The sequence below is a fragment of the Lagopus muta genome, chromosome 6, assembly GCF_023343835.1.
Source record: "Lagopus muta isolate bLagMut1 chromosome 6, bLagMut1 primary, whole genome shotgun sequence".
NCBI classification, from domain to species: Eukaryota; Metazoa; Chordata; class Aves; order Galliformes; family Phasianidae; genus Lagopus; species Lagopus muta.
The window spans coordinates 10,115,844-10,135,256 of record NC_064438.1 but is presented as its reverse complement, the minus strand read 5'-3'; the positions used below and the strand labels follow the sequence as shown (position 1 = coordinate 10,135,256).

The following is a 19,413-nucleotide window of genomic DNA, read 5'->3' as shown; positions in this document are numbered from 1 at the left end:
AGAGGGGAGGTTGTGGGGTTAGGGGCAGAAACCAGTGATAAGGTGGGGTGAATCTTGAATAGCAACAGTGAGGTGTTTGGGAGGAGAGGAGAAGCACAAGGGGTGAGAACTGCGGGGAAGGTGGTCCTGGGGCTGGGAAAGAGGACAAACCACTGAAATTGCAGGGAGCCAATTATGAGGCCTGGACGATGGGAGAGATACAGGGACTGCGTGGGGACGAGCCAAACCCCATGGACTAGGATCTATCCCAATGCATTTCCACAAACTCAAGCCATTTCTCAAACTCCCAACCCCAGTTTGCTGGCAGAGCCTTTCCCCCTGAGCAGAGCAATCGTTAGGAGAACTTCATGCTCACCCAGTGGGTGGGGTAAACAAGATCCTTCCAACAATGTTGCTGACCAACCACCTCTCCTGCCTGTTGGGCCAGCTGTGCCCTGTTATGGGAAGGTCATCATCTAGGGCCACTGCATGGACATTTCACTCAGCTCCTGCTCCAGCTCCCCCAGTTCAGTATGCCCAGAGTCTGCAAGTATCCAACCCTGCAGCCCTTTGTGGAGCTGGGGAAGGATTTTTCCCCCTCTTCCCACTTGGTCCTCCTAAAAGTTTTGCAGGATTTAATACAAAATTTCATCACAATTTTATCCAGCAGTTCAATAATTGTGGTACTTCAGCCATTTCTGAAATGGACAACAGCTCTGCAAGAGGAGGACTTAATAGAAAGTTCATTCCTTATTTAAAAGCCAGAATAAAGTTATCTGGGGTGAAATTAAATTGTGTCAGCATAGAGCCAGGGAAGCAAAGGAGCGTGGGGGCCTTGGGGCACCCTGGCTGCGCACATCCTTGGGCTGCAGGGTGGCTTTCCTGAGACACTATTTCAATGCAGACACCCCCAAAAGCAAAGCATTCCCCACAGTTAATCCTGTACAAGTTGATTTTTTTTTTTCTTTGCTCAAAAGGAAACAGCTTGTGCCGTGCCAGAAATAAATGTTTTCTTTCTGATTATTCTCACTGTTGAACGTTCATAAAGTGGAGAAGCCAGCGGCAAAGAATGTCAGACGTGTCTGCTAAGGGGTTAACATTTGTAAGATGAATGCTGCAAGAACTTTTTTTTTTTTTTTTAATTAAAAAATATATTTCTGGAGCAAAAACACAAGCAATAAAGAGTGTTTGCCTGTTGGGAGGCTTGTTTTGTAATGCGGTATGAATAACCAGCTGACAATCCCGTTTTGTGTTTTCTCTTCGTATGGCCAATGGCCAAGAGCCAGCCAACTTTATTGTCCTTGAAATGTCATGATTTTGAGTATGCACAGAATCCTTAACTGCCCAAATTACTGCATAACATTCCTTTTTATTATATGGCAACAATGTGATCCTGGGCTCAAAGACTTACTAGTTAAGAAGATTATGTGTTTTCCTTTTTCTGTTTTGTTAAAGTGCCAAGTCTTGCATTTTTGGCATCTTCTAAAGAATGAAATGTCTTCTGAAATATTCTCTCAGAGCACAGAAGTTACCTCAGAGGAGCTCAGAAATACAGCGCTTTTCAATACTTTCTCATTTACTCAGAAGTTCAGACGCATTTCTTTTCCTCAAAAGCTTCCAATTTTTTCCTCTTTGTGCATACTGACAGCAAAAAAAGATTGTCCTTCATAACTTTGTGTGGCGTTACTCTGACGCTAATTTATCTCCCTTTCCCCCTTCCCAAGCATTGCGAGTAGGAATAGGCCCGGTCTCCCCACAGACATGGCTGTGCCGTGCTGCCGGGACACGGCCTAGTGTTTGTGCAAGAGGCCGAGGCGTGGGACCAGTGGCACCGGCACTGGGTCTGCCCACTGCCATACTAATGCCATTTAGTACCATAACCATGTGCATCTGTACAGGTTAGGGGCTGACCTGCTGGAGAGGAGCTCTGCAGAGAGGGAGCTGTGTGTCCTGGTGGACAACAGGTGGCCATGAGCCAGCAGTGTGCCCCCGTGGCCAAGGAGGACAATGATTTCCTGGGGAGCATAAAAAAACAGCAAGGCCAGCAGGTGGAGGGGGGTGATCCTCCCTCTCTATTCCGCCCTGGTGAGGCCACAGCTGGAGTGCTGTGTTCCATTCTGGGCTCCCCAGTTCAAGAAAGACAGGGATCTCCTAGAGAGAGTCCAGCACAGGGCCACAAAGATGGTGAGGGGCCTGGAGCATCTCCTGTATGAGGAAAGGCTGAGAGACCCGGGGCTGAAAGGGGATGTTAAAAATACTTATAAACATCTGCAGTATGGGAGTAAAGAGGATGGGTCCTGGCTCCCTTCAGTGGTGCCCAGCAACAGAACACAGGGCAATGGGCACAAACTGGCACACAGAAGTTCCATCTGAACATGAGGAAAAACTGCTTTACTGTGAGGGTGACAGAGCACTGGAACAGGCTGCCCAGAGGTTGTGGAATACCCTTCTCAACCTGCTGTAGGGAACCTTCTTTGGCAGGGGGTTGGACTTGATGACCTCCTGAAGTCCCTTCCAACACCTACAATTCTGTGACTGTATGATTTCCATACTAAAGCCATTTCCTGTATAGACTGGCCACCAGGGAAAACTGCTGTCTATGGCTCAGCTGTATTCCTGGAAGAGCTGCGACTGCACTTGTGCTGTTCTGAATACAGCATTTCCAGTACATGCTCCTTCCCCCATGCCCCGCACAGGGGCTGTGCCCCCACCCTGTACCCCCAGCCACACATAGCAGCACAAAGCAGCACGAGCCAGCTCTGCTTGGCGTCAGGAAACAGCCTGTGAGCCAATAAAAGTGGGCTGAAATGCAAATATAGCATTTCTTGTAAAGTAAATTAAGCTAACAACGCGGTAACAAACCGCTGTTAATATTAGATTAACTTGTTTGGCAAGATATGAAATCAGAGGAGCTGGGTTGTCAATAGCAGAGTGTTCAATAATGCTAATGCTGCTCGGGGAAGTATAACATCCATCTGAAACACAGATGCACGCACACAAAAATTAAGACTGGAGGAAGAGCCAGAATCCGAGCAGCAATTACACCAGCATTAAAGATGGATAGAGAGGAAGGTTGAGATTTTTGATTGCCTTTAAATACCGCCTCGTTTTTAATCTCAGAACCAGGCTGCACTGTGATCAGCCATTAGCCCTGATTTAAAAAAAAAAAAGAAGATCCCAGATTTCAACATTTGCAGCATGAACTCAAAATATCGCTTTGATCTGAGCTAAGGAGGCAAACGGAAGCTAATTCGGAGGCTGAAGCCAGCTGTGTGTGTGTGGGATGGGCAGAGGAGACACCCAGAGCCACATCCCCAGCACTGGCTCTGAGACAGAGGCGTAAATGTCACACGGAACGGCAGTGGTCACTAAACTGATTAAGCAGTGGTTATCTTTAGCAGTAAAAAGGCTATCTGCTAATACTAAGTGATTAGAGTCTAAAATGCCATTTACTCTGCTCTGATTCCTTGAATGAATATTTATGCCAAGTGATGACTATAACACCATCAAAAGGTTCTCCTGCTCTGTTCTTTAGAGTGGAAGTGATTATTCAACAGCAGGTCTGCGCTCCAGCACTTGTTTCTATTAAGCAAATTTGCAGCATTCAGGCAAAAAATCCTGATTGCATCGTCCTCCTGGGAGTTTTATTTTTAAAGAACTGGCACTCCCAGCACTCCCAAGGGCACGTGCTGCTGCAGGTGGGCCGTGTCCACAGCCCAAGGACAGGAGAGGGTGACAGGGATGCTGCATGATTTCTCCATTGTATTCTGTGTGAGCCAGGATTTAACTGAACCTTTCAGGATAGGAATCCCTTCCTGGGCAATGGTGCTCTGTGCTTTGCTCTCATGTCCCCAGCCCCAACTTGCTCGACACCACATCACCATGCTGCCAGTGCCATAGGAGCCACTGAGACGTGATCTTAGTAGAGTTGTTTCAACTCACCCATCCCAGTCACCACTCCATCAGCCATTCTTTTCTCTTGCACTGTCTTCTGCTCCTCTCCCCACTCCTGGTTGCTGGTTGGCTTAACCTGTTAAGATTGCTGCATATCAAGAAAAAAAACAACAAACCACTTCTATCACTATTCTGCAGCGCACCCTCATCCCAACCTGCTTCCTTCTTATCATTCTTCCATCATCAGTTAATCATAAAAAAAATATTTTTGCCTTACAGCAAAGGAAAAATATTCAGTATTCTTAACCTCAGGCCAATGAAACCTGGGCCTAGAGGAGCTTTTGACCAGCAAGGCGTCGATTCCCCAAGTTTGATCTTAAAGCTCAGGCACTACGCTGTCGATGAAATAAATGTTTCAGTGACACATAAAATCTTTAAGGTTGGAAAGACCACTAAGATCATCCAGCTCAACCAGTCCATGCCTGTGACCACTCCATATCACGTTCCTCATGTGACATCCACCCTTTTTTGACCTTTGTCAACAAAAAAGCTAACAGTTACGAGTTGAAAAAGGTCTAAATGCTTACCTTCAAAGAAGTACCTACAGTTTTACATGTAAGTATCACAGAATCATTAAGGATAAAAGACCACGAAGATCATCCATTTCAACCCCAACCCACCCCCACCATACTCACATCCTTAAGTGCCTCATCTCCACGTTTCTTGAACACCTCCATGGACAGTGACTCCACCACATCCCTGTGCAGCCTGTTCATGTGTGGGACCCCCCTGCTTTATTTACTCAGGTCCCAGGAGTATCTGTACATGTGTTTAAAACCTGCTTGTCATCAAGCCTAGGAAATACGGCCTTTCACCACACGAACAAACCACAGCTAAGATGACCAGGAAACATTCATAATTTTTAATTCACACCAGTAATAAAATTGCATTACATTTTTCATAAAATAAATGTTCCAGTTTATATACAGAAAACAGACTGTACAGAGCCCTCCCCCAGACCCCGGAAACTCACAAACATACAGGCAATGCAGTGCTCAGCTAAGCAGGCACAACTGTACATCTAAAATTGTAACTGCTTTGTGTTGGGGGTGGGGGGAAAGTACTACAATGTATATAGTCCTCTCTGGACCAGAATTAAAAAAATATTGCAGGCAAGCTGACAGACGGCTGGCTGCTGGCGCGGCCGGGCGCCCATCCACAGTGCTCCAGCGAAGCAGGGATCGCTATTGAACCTGGGACTCGAAGCTCCCGTTCAGCTGCCCTTCCTCATAGTCCATCTGACACAAGATCATGTTGTTCTTCAGGAAAAACTTGTCTCCCACACAGAACCTGGAAGACAGACAGAATTAACCGGTTTCAGTACGCACAGGAGTTTTGGCACCATGATTTTATTACTGAAGGAAAGGACACGCTGCTTGGAGCGGAGGGCAACCAGGGCAGGCTGGGGCTGAGGCAGCTGAGCGGGACATTCCTGCAGATGGAGCTCCAGGTGATGTTACAGAGCCTGTGTGAGGCCTGTGTTGGTCCCGTGCTTCCCCAGCTCCTCTCGGTAAGGCGTTATTTGCACTCATTTCCAGGCAAGGACTGGCTATTAAGTCCTTCCTCACCCCCTTGTGTACAGTGCTGAACAACAAATAGAAATTTCCTGATGGCTGGGCTCCTAACCTTTATCTTCATTGAGCGAAGGGCACCGCTCTCCATATACCATGTAAATTGTTCTGTTTGTATTGAAGTTGACAGAGAGGCTTGTGATATTTAACAATTTTATTTGACCATTAAGGTCAAAAAAGTTCCACATATAATATCGGAGAGGTATAAATTGACAGCCTGTAGCTTTTTCACCCTGTCTGCTTGCTGAAGAGTTAGAAGCTCATCTTTTCTTCTTAAGATAACAAATAATGCCCTTAGAGCCTGGTTCAGGGGATGCTGTGTCCACCTTGCCAATGGGACAAGGACATTGCAGAGCCTACCACAGCCCCAAGTGCTGGGTCCCAGCCCCATGGCTCGAGGGAGCACTGAGTCCACACTTCTCTCTCTCTGTCTCCGCTTTACTAATTCTAAAATTCATCTTTTTTTTTTTTTTTTTCTGCATTAAAAAGCTAGAAATCAATCTCACTTTGAATTAACAGCTTTTAAGCTGAGAGCCGTACTGCTCACACAGTCCTGAAAGCCACATGCTCCACCAGCAGTTCAGTCCCTCGAAGAACAGACACAGCTGACTGCATTCTGCTGCTCCTCGTTACCCTGAGCTTAACAGAAGCCTCCAAAGAGAAACGTAGAAGCAACTCTTGCCACCAGCCCCCCTGGCTGCCTCTCCTCAGACCTGGTTGCTGTGTTGAGGGGCTGGGGGTGTGCATGGCACTGCCAGGAATGGCCAGGGGTCCCCTGAGCCCTGATGTCCCGGGAGAGGGGCTGGTTGCATAGGGAAGGGTGTGCCTCCTGGAACCCAAGCCCAGATTTGGAGAATGAGGCTAATGAAAACACGCCGTGATCTGTATCAATATTAGATTTTGCTCGGATGCATTTAACGCTCTGTACACAGACACAGCCAAAGGAAGCTGGAAGAGAACTAGAGGAGAGGAGCCTTCACCACCAAACTCTTTTGTAGCTGGAGAAGGAGGTGGGTGCCCCATCCCAAAGGCACTTGGGCACCCACGTCTGCAGCTCTAATTCCAGTTTGACCTAAACTCATGGTTCTCACTTCAGCCTCCCGTGCTGCTGTTACAAGAATGCTTCCACGCCACCTTTTGGGGTCGGGATCTCTAGAGGATAAGCCATAGAAATCTGTAGGATGACATCTAAAAGAACGCAGCTCCCACTCCGGAAATGGAACCTCGGTCGCACTACGCCTTTGCAGGAGGGATGCGAGAGTAAAGAGGGGTTTAGCGACAAAACCTCACCCTCGGGGCTCCCTGTATCGCAGCCAGCAGGGACCACGGCACGGGAACGGCGGGCAGGAACGGCCCCGGAGCCGCTAGGGGTCAGTGCCGCCCGCCGCCGCCGCGCCGGGAGCCGGGCACGGGCAGCAGCCGGCCGCACCGCCTCGGTGCTGTGCGGGCAGGGCCGTAACGCAGCCCGCGTTGGTGCGTGCAATAACCGCGTCCTTACCGCTGGTTGCAGAGCTGACAGGCGAAGCAGTCCAAATGGTAAACATTATCTCTGGCCCTCATCACCATCTCAAAGGCAGGGATCAGCTTACTGCAGGCAGCGCAATTCCCGGTGGTACCAAAGAGCCTGCCAAAGAAGCACGATCATTAGAAGCCATTTTAATTAAATGGTGGAAGGACTAATTAAGTGTAATTAGCGGTATCAAATACTGTATTGCACCAATAAATAGAAGTCGCGGTCTCCATTTCGCTGACCAACCAGTGTGCAGGAGCTCGGGCTAAAGCTGCCTGCTGAGCGGGCTGCGATCATCCAGACGAAAACTTCATTTGGATTGCACGCCCAGGGCTAATTTGCTGTCTAATGGAGAAAAGCATTAAACACTCGCAGCACAATTTTGGGGCTCACAAAATTTCAGTCAAAAGCTCTCCTTGCCCCCATGGCTCTGCCAGCCCAGCAGGCAGCACCGCCATGCTGCTGCTGGGGAAGAACCTTGCTCACTCAATGCTGAAAGCACAGCAGCACGCTTTTCCTGGTGATGGGTACAGCACCAGTTTGCAAAGCTTCTGGAGGAGGGCGAGCCCTGTTCCCTGGTTGTGCATCCCTCCCGGGAGTGGCTCAGCGCCATACCAAGCCCTGACCAGCGTGCTTTGCTGTTCCACTTCAGCTCCCTGACCCTCGAGGACAGCCCCTCGGCACTGGAGGCTCTGCCATTTCCATCTTGCCTTTCACTATCTGTCTCTCCAGATGTCTGCTGCTGTTACAGCTCCCGCCGGGGACTCAGCCAAGACAGCAATGTCCTCCCCTTGGCCCCATCTCTGAGCCATCCTCGCCAACCCACAGACCACCGCCACACAGACCAGCCATGGCGCCAATCAACAGACCGACAGCACCAGGTCAGTGTGCATTTGGTCAGCTGCTTTGCTCTGGGGATGACAAATACCCTCAGAGTGAGGCAGGATGGCTACTGCACCCCGTTAGCCCTGTGTGTACCACGCACTGCTGCCTGCAGACAGATGCAGGCTCCCAGCTCGTTTCGAGCCATTGGTTCTGGCCAATTCCACAACGCACAGACCAGGAAAATCTATAACCAATTTCTAAACATGCAATTTGCCAAGCTGATCAATATTAATTATTACTGGCCAGTAATTGTGAACTACAACACTCAGCAATGTTATAGAAACCTTCACATAACTCCCACCCGCACTGTGCTGTGCAACCAAAGCAAGCTTACTGCCAAGCTAGAGAAAAAGCTGCCCTTGTTTGTCAGGTACCAGCGGCCTTTCATCCCACCTGGTGGAAGAAGGCCGAGAGTGTCCTGAATCACAGAATGGCTTAGGTTAGAGGAGACCTCCATCCATTTCTAACCCCCTGCCATGGGCAGGGCTGCCTCCCACCAGCCCAGGACCCATCCAGCCTGGCCTGGAGCACCTCCACGGATGGGGCACCCACAGCTTCTCTGGGCAGCTGTGCCAGTGCCTCACTGCCCTCTGAGTAAAGAGCTCCTTCCTAACATCCAACTTCAATCTTTCTTCTTTAGTTTAAAGCCATTCCCCTTTGTCCTATCACCCTCAGACTGTGTAAAAAGTTGATCCACCCCTTGCTTATAAACTCCTTGAAGCAGCAGCATGTTCTCCCCAAAACTTAAACAATGCAAACCAAAAGGAAGCACTGGCACTACTTGCATGGACCCAGGAGCTGGACTCAGTGATCCTTACGGGTCCCTTCCAACTTGGGATCTTCTATGATACCATGCTGCAGGATGGAAACGTTGCAATGGGAGAACTCCATACTCTTCCCCTGAGACTCTATCAAATGATGACTGAAGGAGAGAGGAAAGCCTCAACTCTGCACTTCCAACAGCCGCCTTGCCCTGCCAAACTCAAGCCATGCAACCTGCTGTGGGAGCACTTTACTTCCCATGGGCCAGCACTGCAGCAGCAGGCTGGGAAACGCTGCACAGAGACGCACCCGGCTCTGCACCCTGCAGTGCTCGGCCCCCATCCAGCACCATCCACAAATCAGACTCAGCGCAGCCCCCTGCCCCCTCCCCTGCCCGAGTGCCTCCCTTCAGCATGGCGAGACCTGATGGCTTTGTGGGGTTTTGTCACTGTCACAAAACCAGGCGTGCGTTTTTAGAGCGCCCAAGTCACAGCAAACTCAAAAAAAAAATGAGCCCGATCCATTAGGCTGGGAGACTGGGAGGTTAATCCTAGATTTGCTCTGTGCCCGGCGCTGCTACGCGCACAAGTGTAAAATATCCATTATTCATTAGCATCACCGTTGTGTGGAGCTCAATCTAGATTAAACAAAATAAAGGGGCCCCAGACAGCACCATTTGCATTGTTAAGCAGGCGCTTTTCTTCAGCCTTCAAATAGGAGACTTTTCTAAATGGAAATGATGGGGAAATTTGGACAGATGTTCACTTAACTATTTAAACAGTTAGCTTAAGAAACATGAAAAATGTATTTGGCATCGTGTTCACCTGTCTCCTTTCAGGGGGCTGGGGGTGCACCGATTGTTAAACAGCTCTGACTGTTTGCATAAGATCTACAGCTTATGTTCAGTCCGGCTGAAACCACGTCGCCTCCGATGTCTACACAGCTCCGATGTCTACACAGCTCCGATGCACAGCCGGCCCATGTGCTGATCTTTCCCTTTTCTAGCAAGTTTCACAGCCTTCTGTCCCTGCCCTTCCCAATCGGAGAGCATTTCGCACTTATTCCAGCACACCCTGATTTGAATCTGCTTCCCAGAGAGCCATTTAGAGCCCTGTGTATTCAGCACGCTTCTAAAAATATGCTGCGGTTTGTAGCTCAATGAGCAAGAAACAAACTTTTTTTTTTAATCTGCTTGAAGAAAAGCAAAATGAACATGGACTTTTGCCTTTTTTTTTTTTTTTTCTTCCTTGTGACAAACCTGCCACCTCTGACCCCTCCTTACCCAGCACCAACTGGAGCTGAAATCCAAGGTGGGGAAAGCTGAGCGTTGCTGGACGAGGGAGTGGATGAAAGCCCTCCACCACGAGCCCATCTGTGGGTAAATTCCAAACAACCCCACACGAACAAACTGATCTGCAGCCTGTCCCCCAGGCACCTTCACAACAGATGCGATGCTTTCTCACACACTCACACGCACAAAGTTCAAGCGCTTTAGAAAAAATCTGTCAGGAGATGCTCAGCATCTACTTACCAGCTTGGTGCCAATGGCTTAAAAGAAGCTGGAAATACAGAAAGGTTTCACTCTGGAGCTGTTTTGCTGCTTCTAAAAACACTTTTTTTTTTTTTTAAATCTCCCTTTTTGAAGTTAAAAGGCAACGATTTTAAAGCACAGATTTATTTATTCCCCTTTATGTAACAAGAAGACCTAGCCAGCTTGTAAATAAGCACAGACTATGCAGATTTAAAATTTAACACAATTAAACTTTTACCCTGTGGTAGTAATTATGTTTAATGGCTCTTAGCCTGAACTTAACCACGTCTATTGTTGTCAGCCAGTCTAAAAGCAGGAGTTTGTCCAAGGACAATTTTCTGTAGTTTATAGGCACACTAAAAACCTCGCTATGCACTGTTCTCATTGGCCGCTGATGTCAGTGTGCACAGTAAAAATTAAAGCTAATTGGCATACAGGAGCAGCAGTGAATGCAAATGAATTAATGGGAAACGAGGGGAGCACTCCTGGAAGCAGCATGCATCGATTGAAGGGTGCTTTTTAGGTAAAGTTTTGTTTGTGCTCAAGAGTAGCCTTCTGCACAAAGACTTCACCAGCTCTGAGAATACACCTGAACTTGATTCCAAGCATACTAAAGTCATTGGCACCCTGCAGGTTTGGGGAGGAGAACAGAATGGCAAAGAGTCCATATTGCAGGAAAATGGAAAAATATGCCTCATAAGATGACTTCAAGTTTGGCATCTCGTTACAGACTTTCTTCCTTCTCAAGCCAAATTGTGCCACTGGGCTGAACTGAGAACTCCGTTATCTATTTCTGTCAGCTCTAGAAACAGCAATCTGTGCTACAAGGAAGGAGTCCCTGCTCCTTATCTTCCCTCCGACCTGGTGGCTGCTACATGGTCCATCAAGAAAGAGGAAGAACATTTTCCCTCAGTGCAGAGAGAAAATATTGGAGCTGCTGACTTCAATAAAGGAAAGAAAAAAAGGGAATGAGGACAGGCAAATGTAAAGAATGGATGGTACACAATGGATGGGTTGGGGGGCTTCCATTTTTTTTACTTAAAGCAACACAAGTTCAAGATTAAACTGCTGAGTTGAGACTGAGAATTCCCCCAAAACAATAGGCTTTGTCAACAAAAAAGCTAATGATTACAAACTGAAAAAGGTCTAAACACTAATCTACAAAGAAGTACCTACATTTTTTACATTTAAGTATCATAGAATTGTTAAGGTTGGAAAAGACCACTACGATCATCCATTCTAACCACCAACCCAAACCCACCATGCCCACTATCCATGTCCCTCAGGGCCACAGCTCCACATTTCTTGAACACCTCCAGGCACGGTGACTCTACCACCTCCCTGGGCAGCTGTGCCAATGCCTCACCACTTTTTTAGAACAGATTTTTCCTAATGTCCAGCCTGAACATCCCTTGGTGCAACCTGACATCATTCCCTCTTTTCCTATCACTGTTACCTAAGAAAAAGGCTGACCAAATCTCAGCGCTAGAAAAAGTGGATTTCCGACCTTACAATTTGAAACAGACCAACAAACAGCCATTAGCAGCTTGCAATTAATATTTCTCCTGTCTGAGGATACTGAAAATATGCTGAGCCAGAAGCCTGATATGACCAGAGTACTGAACACACCAGTTATTGCAGGGAAGCCTGAACATCACTTGACAAGATAAAAAAGATGAACCTTAAAAGCAGCTTCAAACGTGAGGATTCCGACTTCCCTGTAATCAGAATTTGTGTAACACTCAGCAAAAGGCCCCACAATGGGCACTTCAGCACAGTACGTACACATAAGCTGGGGCACCCTCCTCTCCAGGGCATTGCTGTCGGTGCCGCAGTGGGAGGTAATGGCAGAGGGGGCAGAGGAGGTGCATTTTGATTCTAATGAAGCTGGTCAAGCTGTCCTCCTGTGATGCCTTCAAGTTCAGCCTCAAAGAACTTCCATCTTATATGCCCAAGGGTTTGTCATTCATGGGCATCGTAACGGGAGGACCTGAACCACTCACTATCGCAGCCCTCTGGCTGTGTGACTGCACTAGTTCTGAGATCACTGGGCATAAACTTCAAGGTTGCTCAAGGGCATATGTTTCCAGATGAAGAATACAGATGGATGTTCACTTATTTTTCCTCCTTTTGTCTCTTCCTCTGTATTCTCATAACAATACTACCTGGGACAGCTAACAGGTAGAAGTCCTTGTCTTCTTCCCCTATCCACCCTCCTGTGTTAGAACTGATGCCATCACCCTAAAATCCATCTTGGCTGCCCCTATACTGCTGAACACCTGGGGTACAGCATCCTCGTAGGGGAGTTTGAAAGCAGCACTCAGCAAACTGCAGGTTTCAAAGCCCAAGAGGCACGTCAGCATTCCATAGCTGGGAAGTAATATTCCCCATAAGCTTTTCACCTTCCTGAGAGGTTGTGGAGGGGGAAGGAAAAAAAAGAAGCAGGCAAACAAACCAAGCGTTTCTTGTTTATCCTGAAAAGCATGGGCTATGAGAAACTCCTGGACCAGCTACCACGGGAAAAAAAAATAAAAATCTGTGCTTTAACATCACAAAGTAGAGCAATGCTGCCAAGACACATCGTATTTTGAGCCTAATTAATTCTCCTTAATCTGTACAGACACCGGGCGCACAAGTGAGGGTGCCCTATGTAGCATGCAAGTCACTCCCTGTTGTGATGCAAGAGCAGCACTTCAGTTCAGCAGCACTGTGGGCTCTGGGCAGACAGCACACAATCATCACGCTGCACTGACACCTCCCAGAGTGGAGATGGGGAGTGCAGAATTGCACCAGGAGCAGCGATCAGAGATGCGTTGGAGCCCCTGAGCTGCACGTGACGCCGTGTCCCAGAGCAGCCTCCTCGACAGCATTTGCTTATCAGAAATAATTAGAGGTAGGAATGCTGGAACCGTGATTATGAAACAAATGGTAAATCTATTTGCTCAGATGAAATGTATCGAAAGCTCCATCTCGGCACAGCTGGAGACTGAGGTGATACCGCAAGGATAACAGCTCGAGATCCAATTTCATCTTTCATGATTAAAAAATGAGCAAGAAAGTGTTTTATGAAATGTGAAGGTTAACAAATGTTCCTTCGCAAGCAATGACGACAGTTTATCTTTTGAAACAAATGATCAGGCCATAGTCTGCTAGCGACTCCTGAAGTACAGCAGGCAGGCTTCTCTCAGAAGCCTGCATGCCCTCACTGCTCAGACATGTGCCCAGGCATTCCTGTGTGTGAGTGCCTACACCTTGGTGCCTGCTGCCCTGCACTGGGGGGTCATGGCATGGGCAGGAGCCGGCCTGCTGCAGGTATGTAAGCCAAGCCCCAGCACAGGGTGGGGAAAGCATGTTCTGTGCATAGCAAAGCTCGTGATCCTGAACTGCATGCTTAGCTGAGGGGCAAACGCAAAGACACCGGTTTACAAAGAGACTGAGAAGCACCAATGTTCTCCTGGCCATTACACAACAGCACTCCTTTTGGACTTCAGATAAGAAAGATGCAGCCGTTTACATTTATGGGCTCCAAATCAATCCAACCACTTATTTTTCATGTGATGGTCAACATACTAATCAGCAGCATAATGTGACACCACTATTATTCAAAGAGATGGAGAGGAAGTCAGTTCCTTTGGCTGTCCTCCAAAGTACTTGCTTCTTGGTACGAGTGCAGTGTGAAGTACAAAACCTTATTTTTAGCAATGAGTTCTGCTAACATTTGACGAGTAGAACAAATATCTTGCGTTGTTTAGTGAGGTGAAAAAGATGTGGGTTGAGGCTCTAAAACTATTAAAGGGAAGAAATTAAATATGATGGAAGTGGGTAATTCTCCAAGAAGAAAAATTCAAATTACCAGCAGTGAACTGACAGTAAAGAGGATGGTGACAGCAACTTTAGTTCCTTCTATTAATAGAACTAATAGTTAAATTGAGAGAGAAAGAAACACTATGTGTGGAAGACAACAGGAGATGCTTTAAGTTAAAAAACTGTTTTATACTTCCATAAAATGTGGGACTGTATGGCATTGACCCTTGTTGCTAAATGTGTTCCACAGAAGCAGGACAGAACCTAGTGGTGTAGGAGAGACCTCCATAGTGAGCACTCTTGAGTTTGCTCATTAGCAAGAACACAAACCATCACAGCTGTAAAGCTGACCAAACCACTGAATGCAAGCCAATTACTGTGTTGTGGAACTGATGCTCTTTCTTCCGACCCAACTCTCGGTTGAATTTCCTAGGTTATAACAATTACAATGCATCTCCCAGCAGCAACAGCAAAAGTAAAATACTTCTAGCAGTCAGAAGTGCTCTAACAGATTGCATTCCGATAGGGGAAAAATATTTAGAGCAGGACGTGGGATGCTTCTTGGGGTCTGCACTCCTCGCTTCTTTCCTACCTTGAACACAGAATTCTGCTGTGTCCCAAGAAGTCATGCTATCCATGGCCCAGAGAGAAGATCACGGATTAAATTTTTCTTCTTCCAAGCAGTATTCTCAGGATAAACCAAGAAAAGAAAGAGATGCCCCACAACTGTGATGGAGCAGTGATAAAAAAGTTCTTCTAAGTTTAACAGCATCAATAGTGCTCTATTTTGGCACTCTAATGTGTCTGATTTGATGATACATATTATTTTTGTTATGAAACTAGAGCAAACCAAAATCAATATGGTGCTCGTTAAATGGATGAGACACACGAGTAGCTTGTGAGTCTTGGAAAACAAATGTAGATGGAATCACCACCCAGCTGAAGAATTTCTAGTAGTATTCATAGAGCAACACTGAGTATCTATCTTTCAGGTCAGATTAAAAAAAATAATACACTGTTTATCAAGTGCACTTACAACAAAGTCTGGAGAAGTGATAAATAATGAAGAGGAGGATGACTGATGGAGTGACCAGCACTGCTTGGCAGGCTGGGTGCAAACAAGATATGTGTTTTAATAAAACCATCTATAAAGAAACACTCCAGAAATGAATGCAGCCTGTATCTTGTGGAAGGAAAACTATTCCTAGAAGAAGCTCTTCTGAAAGACTTAGGGGGTCCCTGTGAACGCATTCCAACTGTGAGCAAAAGTCCTTGTGTGAGAAGGATGCTTTTGTACATTGCCTCAAAGAAAGGGAAGGCGGCAGCTCCCAAATGGTGGCTATTAGATCTCTGTCTTCTATTTGGTCAGTTTCTTGTTTTAGAGAGAGAAACTCGCATGTAAAACTTTTACTGAGAAAACATTTATGGAAGATTTTCAGGAGTATGTGAAGGACCTGACTACCTAAGCACTCTCTGCACACCAAAGGTTAGCCAGCAATGCACCTCCATTTCTGAAACCAGCGTGGTGGTTTCTGTTGTTCTGGCTGAGTTTGCTCAAGAAATGTTATCAGTCCTTTAGGAAAAAAACACAACACATTGGCTACGGATCAAGTACACTCTTCCAGATGAAAAACAAAGCAAAGCTTGGAGTGTTTTGCAGTGCGACCCTCATAAGAATGTTTGCATTAGGGCTGCTGCCTTATTAAAATCCATTTGTGTTTATCGGAAGTAGTTTGTAAAAAAACAAACCATACACACCAGGCAAAAAAATGCCCTGTTGTTACATATTGCAGACACATACTGACAGGGTAGCTCCAACTTAAGAGTTGGTCTCTGCAGACTTCCTCACGAACAAGAAAATTTCTGAAGTTGATCTGTAATTTTGGAGTATTTTGCTCTGTTTATTTAGCAAAGAGACAGGAGCCCCATGGGAGGAGCCTCACTGAAAACAAGCACCAGAAGCCTATCTAAAAGCCAGCGCTGAAAGCGAAAAAGAAAAGGTAAAAGCCTGGTCAGATCACAGAGTCATAGCATGTCGGCCATTGTGCAGGAGCATAGCATCATAGATACTCAGGAAGAATTAATCGCCTCCTCTTTACTTTCTCTGAAAGATCTTTTTGCTTTTGTTGGGGTAAAACAGTAGAGTTCAGATGTGCCCTCTTCCTAACCTCCCTGACTATGCAATACATGAACCGCAAACCAAAGGCCACGCTCAGCTAGGGCACAACCTCCAGCCTCTCTGGGGCAGGGCAAATTGTGCACACGTGTACATTTTCACAGTAGGGGCTAGAAAGGCAAACAGCTGGCAGCAAACTGAGGCGCTTGGGAAGAGCCCACGCTACATGCCTCTATTTACCTCAGGTAATCTCTGCGGCAAAGGATGAGATTTGCTTTTGTGTAAAGGGTTGATCCAACCTCTCCAAGACGGCAGTCGCAGCAGGCGCACTTCAGGCAGTCTTCGTGCCAGTACTTATCCAGGGCCTTCAGCAGGTACCGGTCCTTGATCTTCCGGTTGCAGCCAGCACAGCCCTTCTGCTTCCCCTTGGGTTGTACAGATAACATCGGCACACCTGCAACACAACCAGACAGCGGGGTTACAAGACATTCAGAGAGCCTGAGCAAGTTTCCTGCACTCGGGGCTGCGCTGGGAGCAGCAGTGCAATCCGTGAGCAAATTCTGCTGCAGCTCATGCTGCAAGAAGGTGGTGGTCAGAGGAACTTCATTTGCTGCCGCAGGGTAGGTAGGAACGTGACACCTGCAGTTTTTCCCCAAGGGTAGGGCTGACACACAAAAAAAAGTTTTTTTTTTTTTTTTTTAGTTATTATTTATCAACATTTTGCAGCAGAACCAACCCGCTGCAATTCTAACATTTGTTTTTCCTTCATTAGCAGTGCCCTCACATTGGTAACTGCCCATGATCAGAAGGGCCAAGCATATGCATCCCTGCCCTGCCCCATCCGCCACCTTGCCTGGATATAGCTGCGAGGAAAGGAGAGGTGTGGGTGTAAAGCTGGGGCATGCCACTGGTTCTCCTCCTTTATAATCCCCACTGGAGACACAGGTTTAACCAACGCAAAGCAGATGAGACGTTGTGGCTGGGGTAGCAGCACCACTGGTTGTATGCCCTTACCTGAAGTTAGGCCAGTTCCTGTAGCAAGCTGGATGTCCCAGAAAGTAACAGCTTGATAATGGAATTATTAACAGTCCCTTGGCCCGAATGGAACAAGCCAGTGCTATTGCAGTAAGTGACATTTGCTGCTTTCCTTAAAAGCCAGGGTGACCCGGTGGTGGTGGCTAATGCGCAGCCCATGTAAAACCCACCGCTCGTACAGTAATAATTGCTTTGTCAGAGCCGCGAGCAGACGACAATAGCACTTAAGACACCTCCACGCCAACAGCGAGGCATCGATCTGGTTGTTATCAAAGTAGTCCCAGCAGCACGGAGACGGGTCAAGTAACATTGGAGAAGTCTCCAGACTTAAAGAGCCCTCCTGCTTGACGCTGCGGCACCGGCAAAGTCAACATCGGCAAATTTCTGATGTGACTGGCAAATATGCAATAATGAAGTGGAAACTTAAACCTGTTTTTGAGCAGCACACATGCAACCCAGGACGACACAAATGGGGGTTTCAAAATGCTGGTTCTGGATAACTGGAACCATTGAGCCCTCCTGCCTCTCTGCCATTTCGGCTCCCTGCTCCTCCAAGCACTCCATTGTCTTACGAGAGGCTTCCTCCAAGAAGGGGAATGTACTACTTTGATTTTCTTCTAATAACTAGCAAAGGAACAGATATATATATTTTTAAACAGTACCTTAAGCAAGGAAAAAAGCAATGTATTTGGTCAGCTTTCAGCAGGGGGCTTTCTAATGAAAAAAGGTACCATTTCAGAGATCATATGATGTTCAAAGCTGCTATTCCCACTCAGATAATAACGAGCAAGGTCAGCCTCTGCTGGTCAGGTTCAGTGTTTTGAAATTACATCCTGGTCTGTGAGGTTCCCTCCGCCAGCCCAGCGCCGCAGAGCACACACACCGGGCCAAGCGGCGGCTGCAATTAGCTGGTGAGCTGACACAGCAGGCAAGGCGTGAAACAAAATTTCAAAAACTGCCAAACTCCATCAGCACGGGCTCCTCGCATGCCTGCCATGTCATTTCCAAGCAACAAGAGAGCAGCATCTCAGAAGCTTAACCCCTTTCGCAGTTGGAGGTGAGTGGAGAGAGGGCACAGCCAGCACTGAACCCGTTTCCTCTGCCCGCCTCCTTCCAGCAAACCCCAAACAAGCCAGACTTTGCAGGCAGAAGCCACCACCTGCAGAGCTGCTCTTCCTTTCTGGAAATTTCCCCACTGCAAAACCACAGTGCTGCTTTGTTCCTCTGCGCAGATTTTTTCCACCAAGATCCCCCGTTCAGTGATGTAACACTCTGGTGCCCTAACCAGAAAGAAGGGCTCACTCCAGCCACGTGCACCCAGAAGGCAAAGAGCAGCAGTGCGGAGCTAGGGAGACAGATAGGCACTCATCCACTGACACACACAGTGATGGAGAATGCTGGCCGGTCACTACATTCCAAAAAGACCATCAGTTGAACTCCATGGCGCTCATCTTCCATCTCCATCTTTCCTTAAGAGTGGTGGATGAAGCATTTCTATTCTTGGCTGCCTACGCTCCCTTCTTTGCCCTTTACAACTTAATAGACTTGCTGCTGGTTAATACAAAACAAAACCTGTTCTGAGTGCTCAGAGCTCCAATGCACATTAAAAAATTATAGACGCCACCTCTGGACATACTTAAATTTATGGCTGTGTCTAAAGAGGCAGTTATTGCAGTCAGTAATCTAAACTTTACCTCCGTTCACAGGCGGGTGAACCAGCTGTAATCAGCCCATATCTTCTCAGCTGGGGTCCTCCTGCAAAATTATTCTGCTGGCTTTGTAAGATGAGCGCCCACTAAGCACACCTCCAAGTTTTTCTAGCCTGTTTTACTGACATTTCTATTCAACACGGCAATCAGCTGCAACTCCTCTAAGGGCTATGCTCATAAAGCCTTGTTTCCAAGACTGCCCCGCAACTTTCTTATAGATGGTGGACCTTCTAATAACAGTTATCTGCGATGGTCCTAAGTAGTACATCTCCGTAGTGCTCTGATCTGCATGAGAGTGACTGGTCCCTCTGAATGCATGGAAGCTCGCCACCTGATTTCTTTAATGCAACTCTAAAGGTTAATTGGTCTGGAAGAGCGATGTGGGACCGCTGGCTAACGATAGGCGCCTGGAGGCTTTGCAGCCTTGCTGTTCTTTCTGCAGGCAAGAGCAGGGCAGGTGACATCAGCAGGACTTCTCAGCCCACTCTGGTACCAAGGGGCTGCAGGAAGCACTGCCACCACCGCCTCTGTGGGATGGGATGCAGAAAGGAGCACCC

General features: G+C 47.3%; 1 protein-coding gene across 7 annotated transcripts in view; it reads right to left on the bottom strand.

The window, feature by feature from the left end:
- Positions 1-4,780: 4,780 nt before the first annotated feature.
- LMO1 (LIM domain only 1) overlaps positions 4,781-19,413 on the bottom strand; it is a 332,446-nt gene continuing 317,813 nt past the window's right edge. For all 7 annotated transcript variants that reach the window (XM_048950045.1, XM_048950048.1, XM_048950052.1 and 4 more), the window contains 3 exons: positions 16,353-16,566; positions 7,003-7,128; positions 4,781-5,223 (listed from right to left, as the gene is read on the bottom strand). In XM_048950045.1, coding sequence (XP_048806002.1) covers positions 5,118-5,223; positions 7,003-7,128; positions 16,353-16,566 — 446 coding nt within the window. In that variant the 3' untranslated portion in view covers positions 4,781-5,117. The remainder of the gene's footprint in view (positions 5,224-7,002; positions 7,129-16,352; positions 16,567-19,413) is intronic.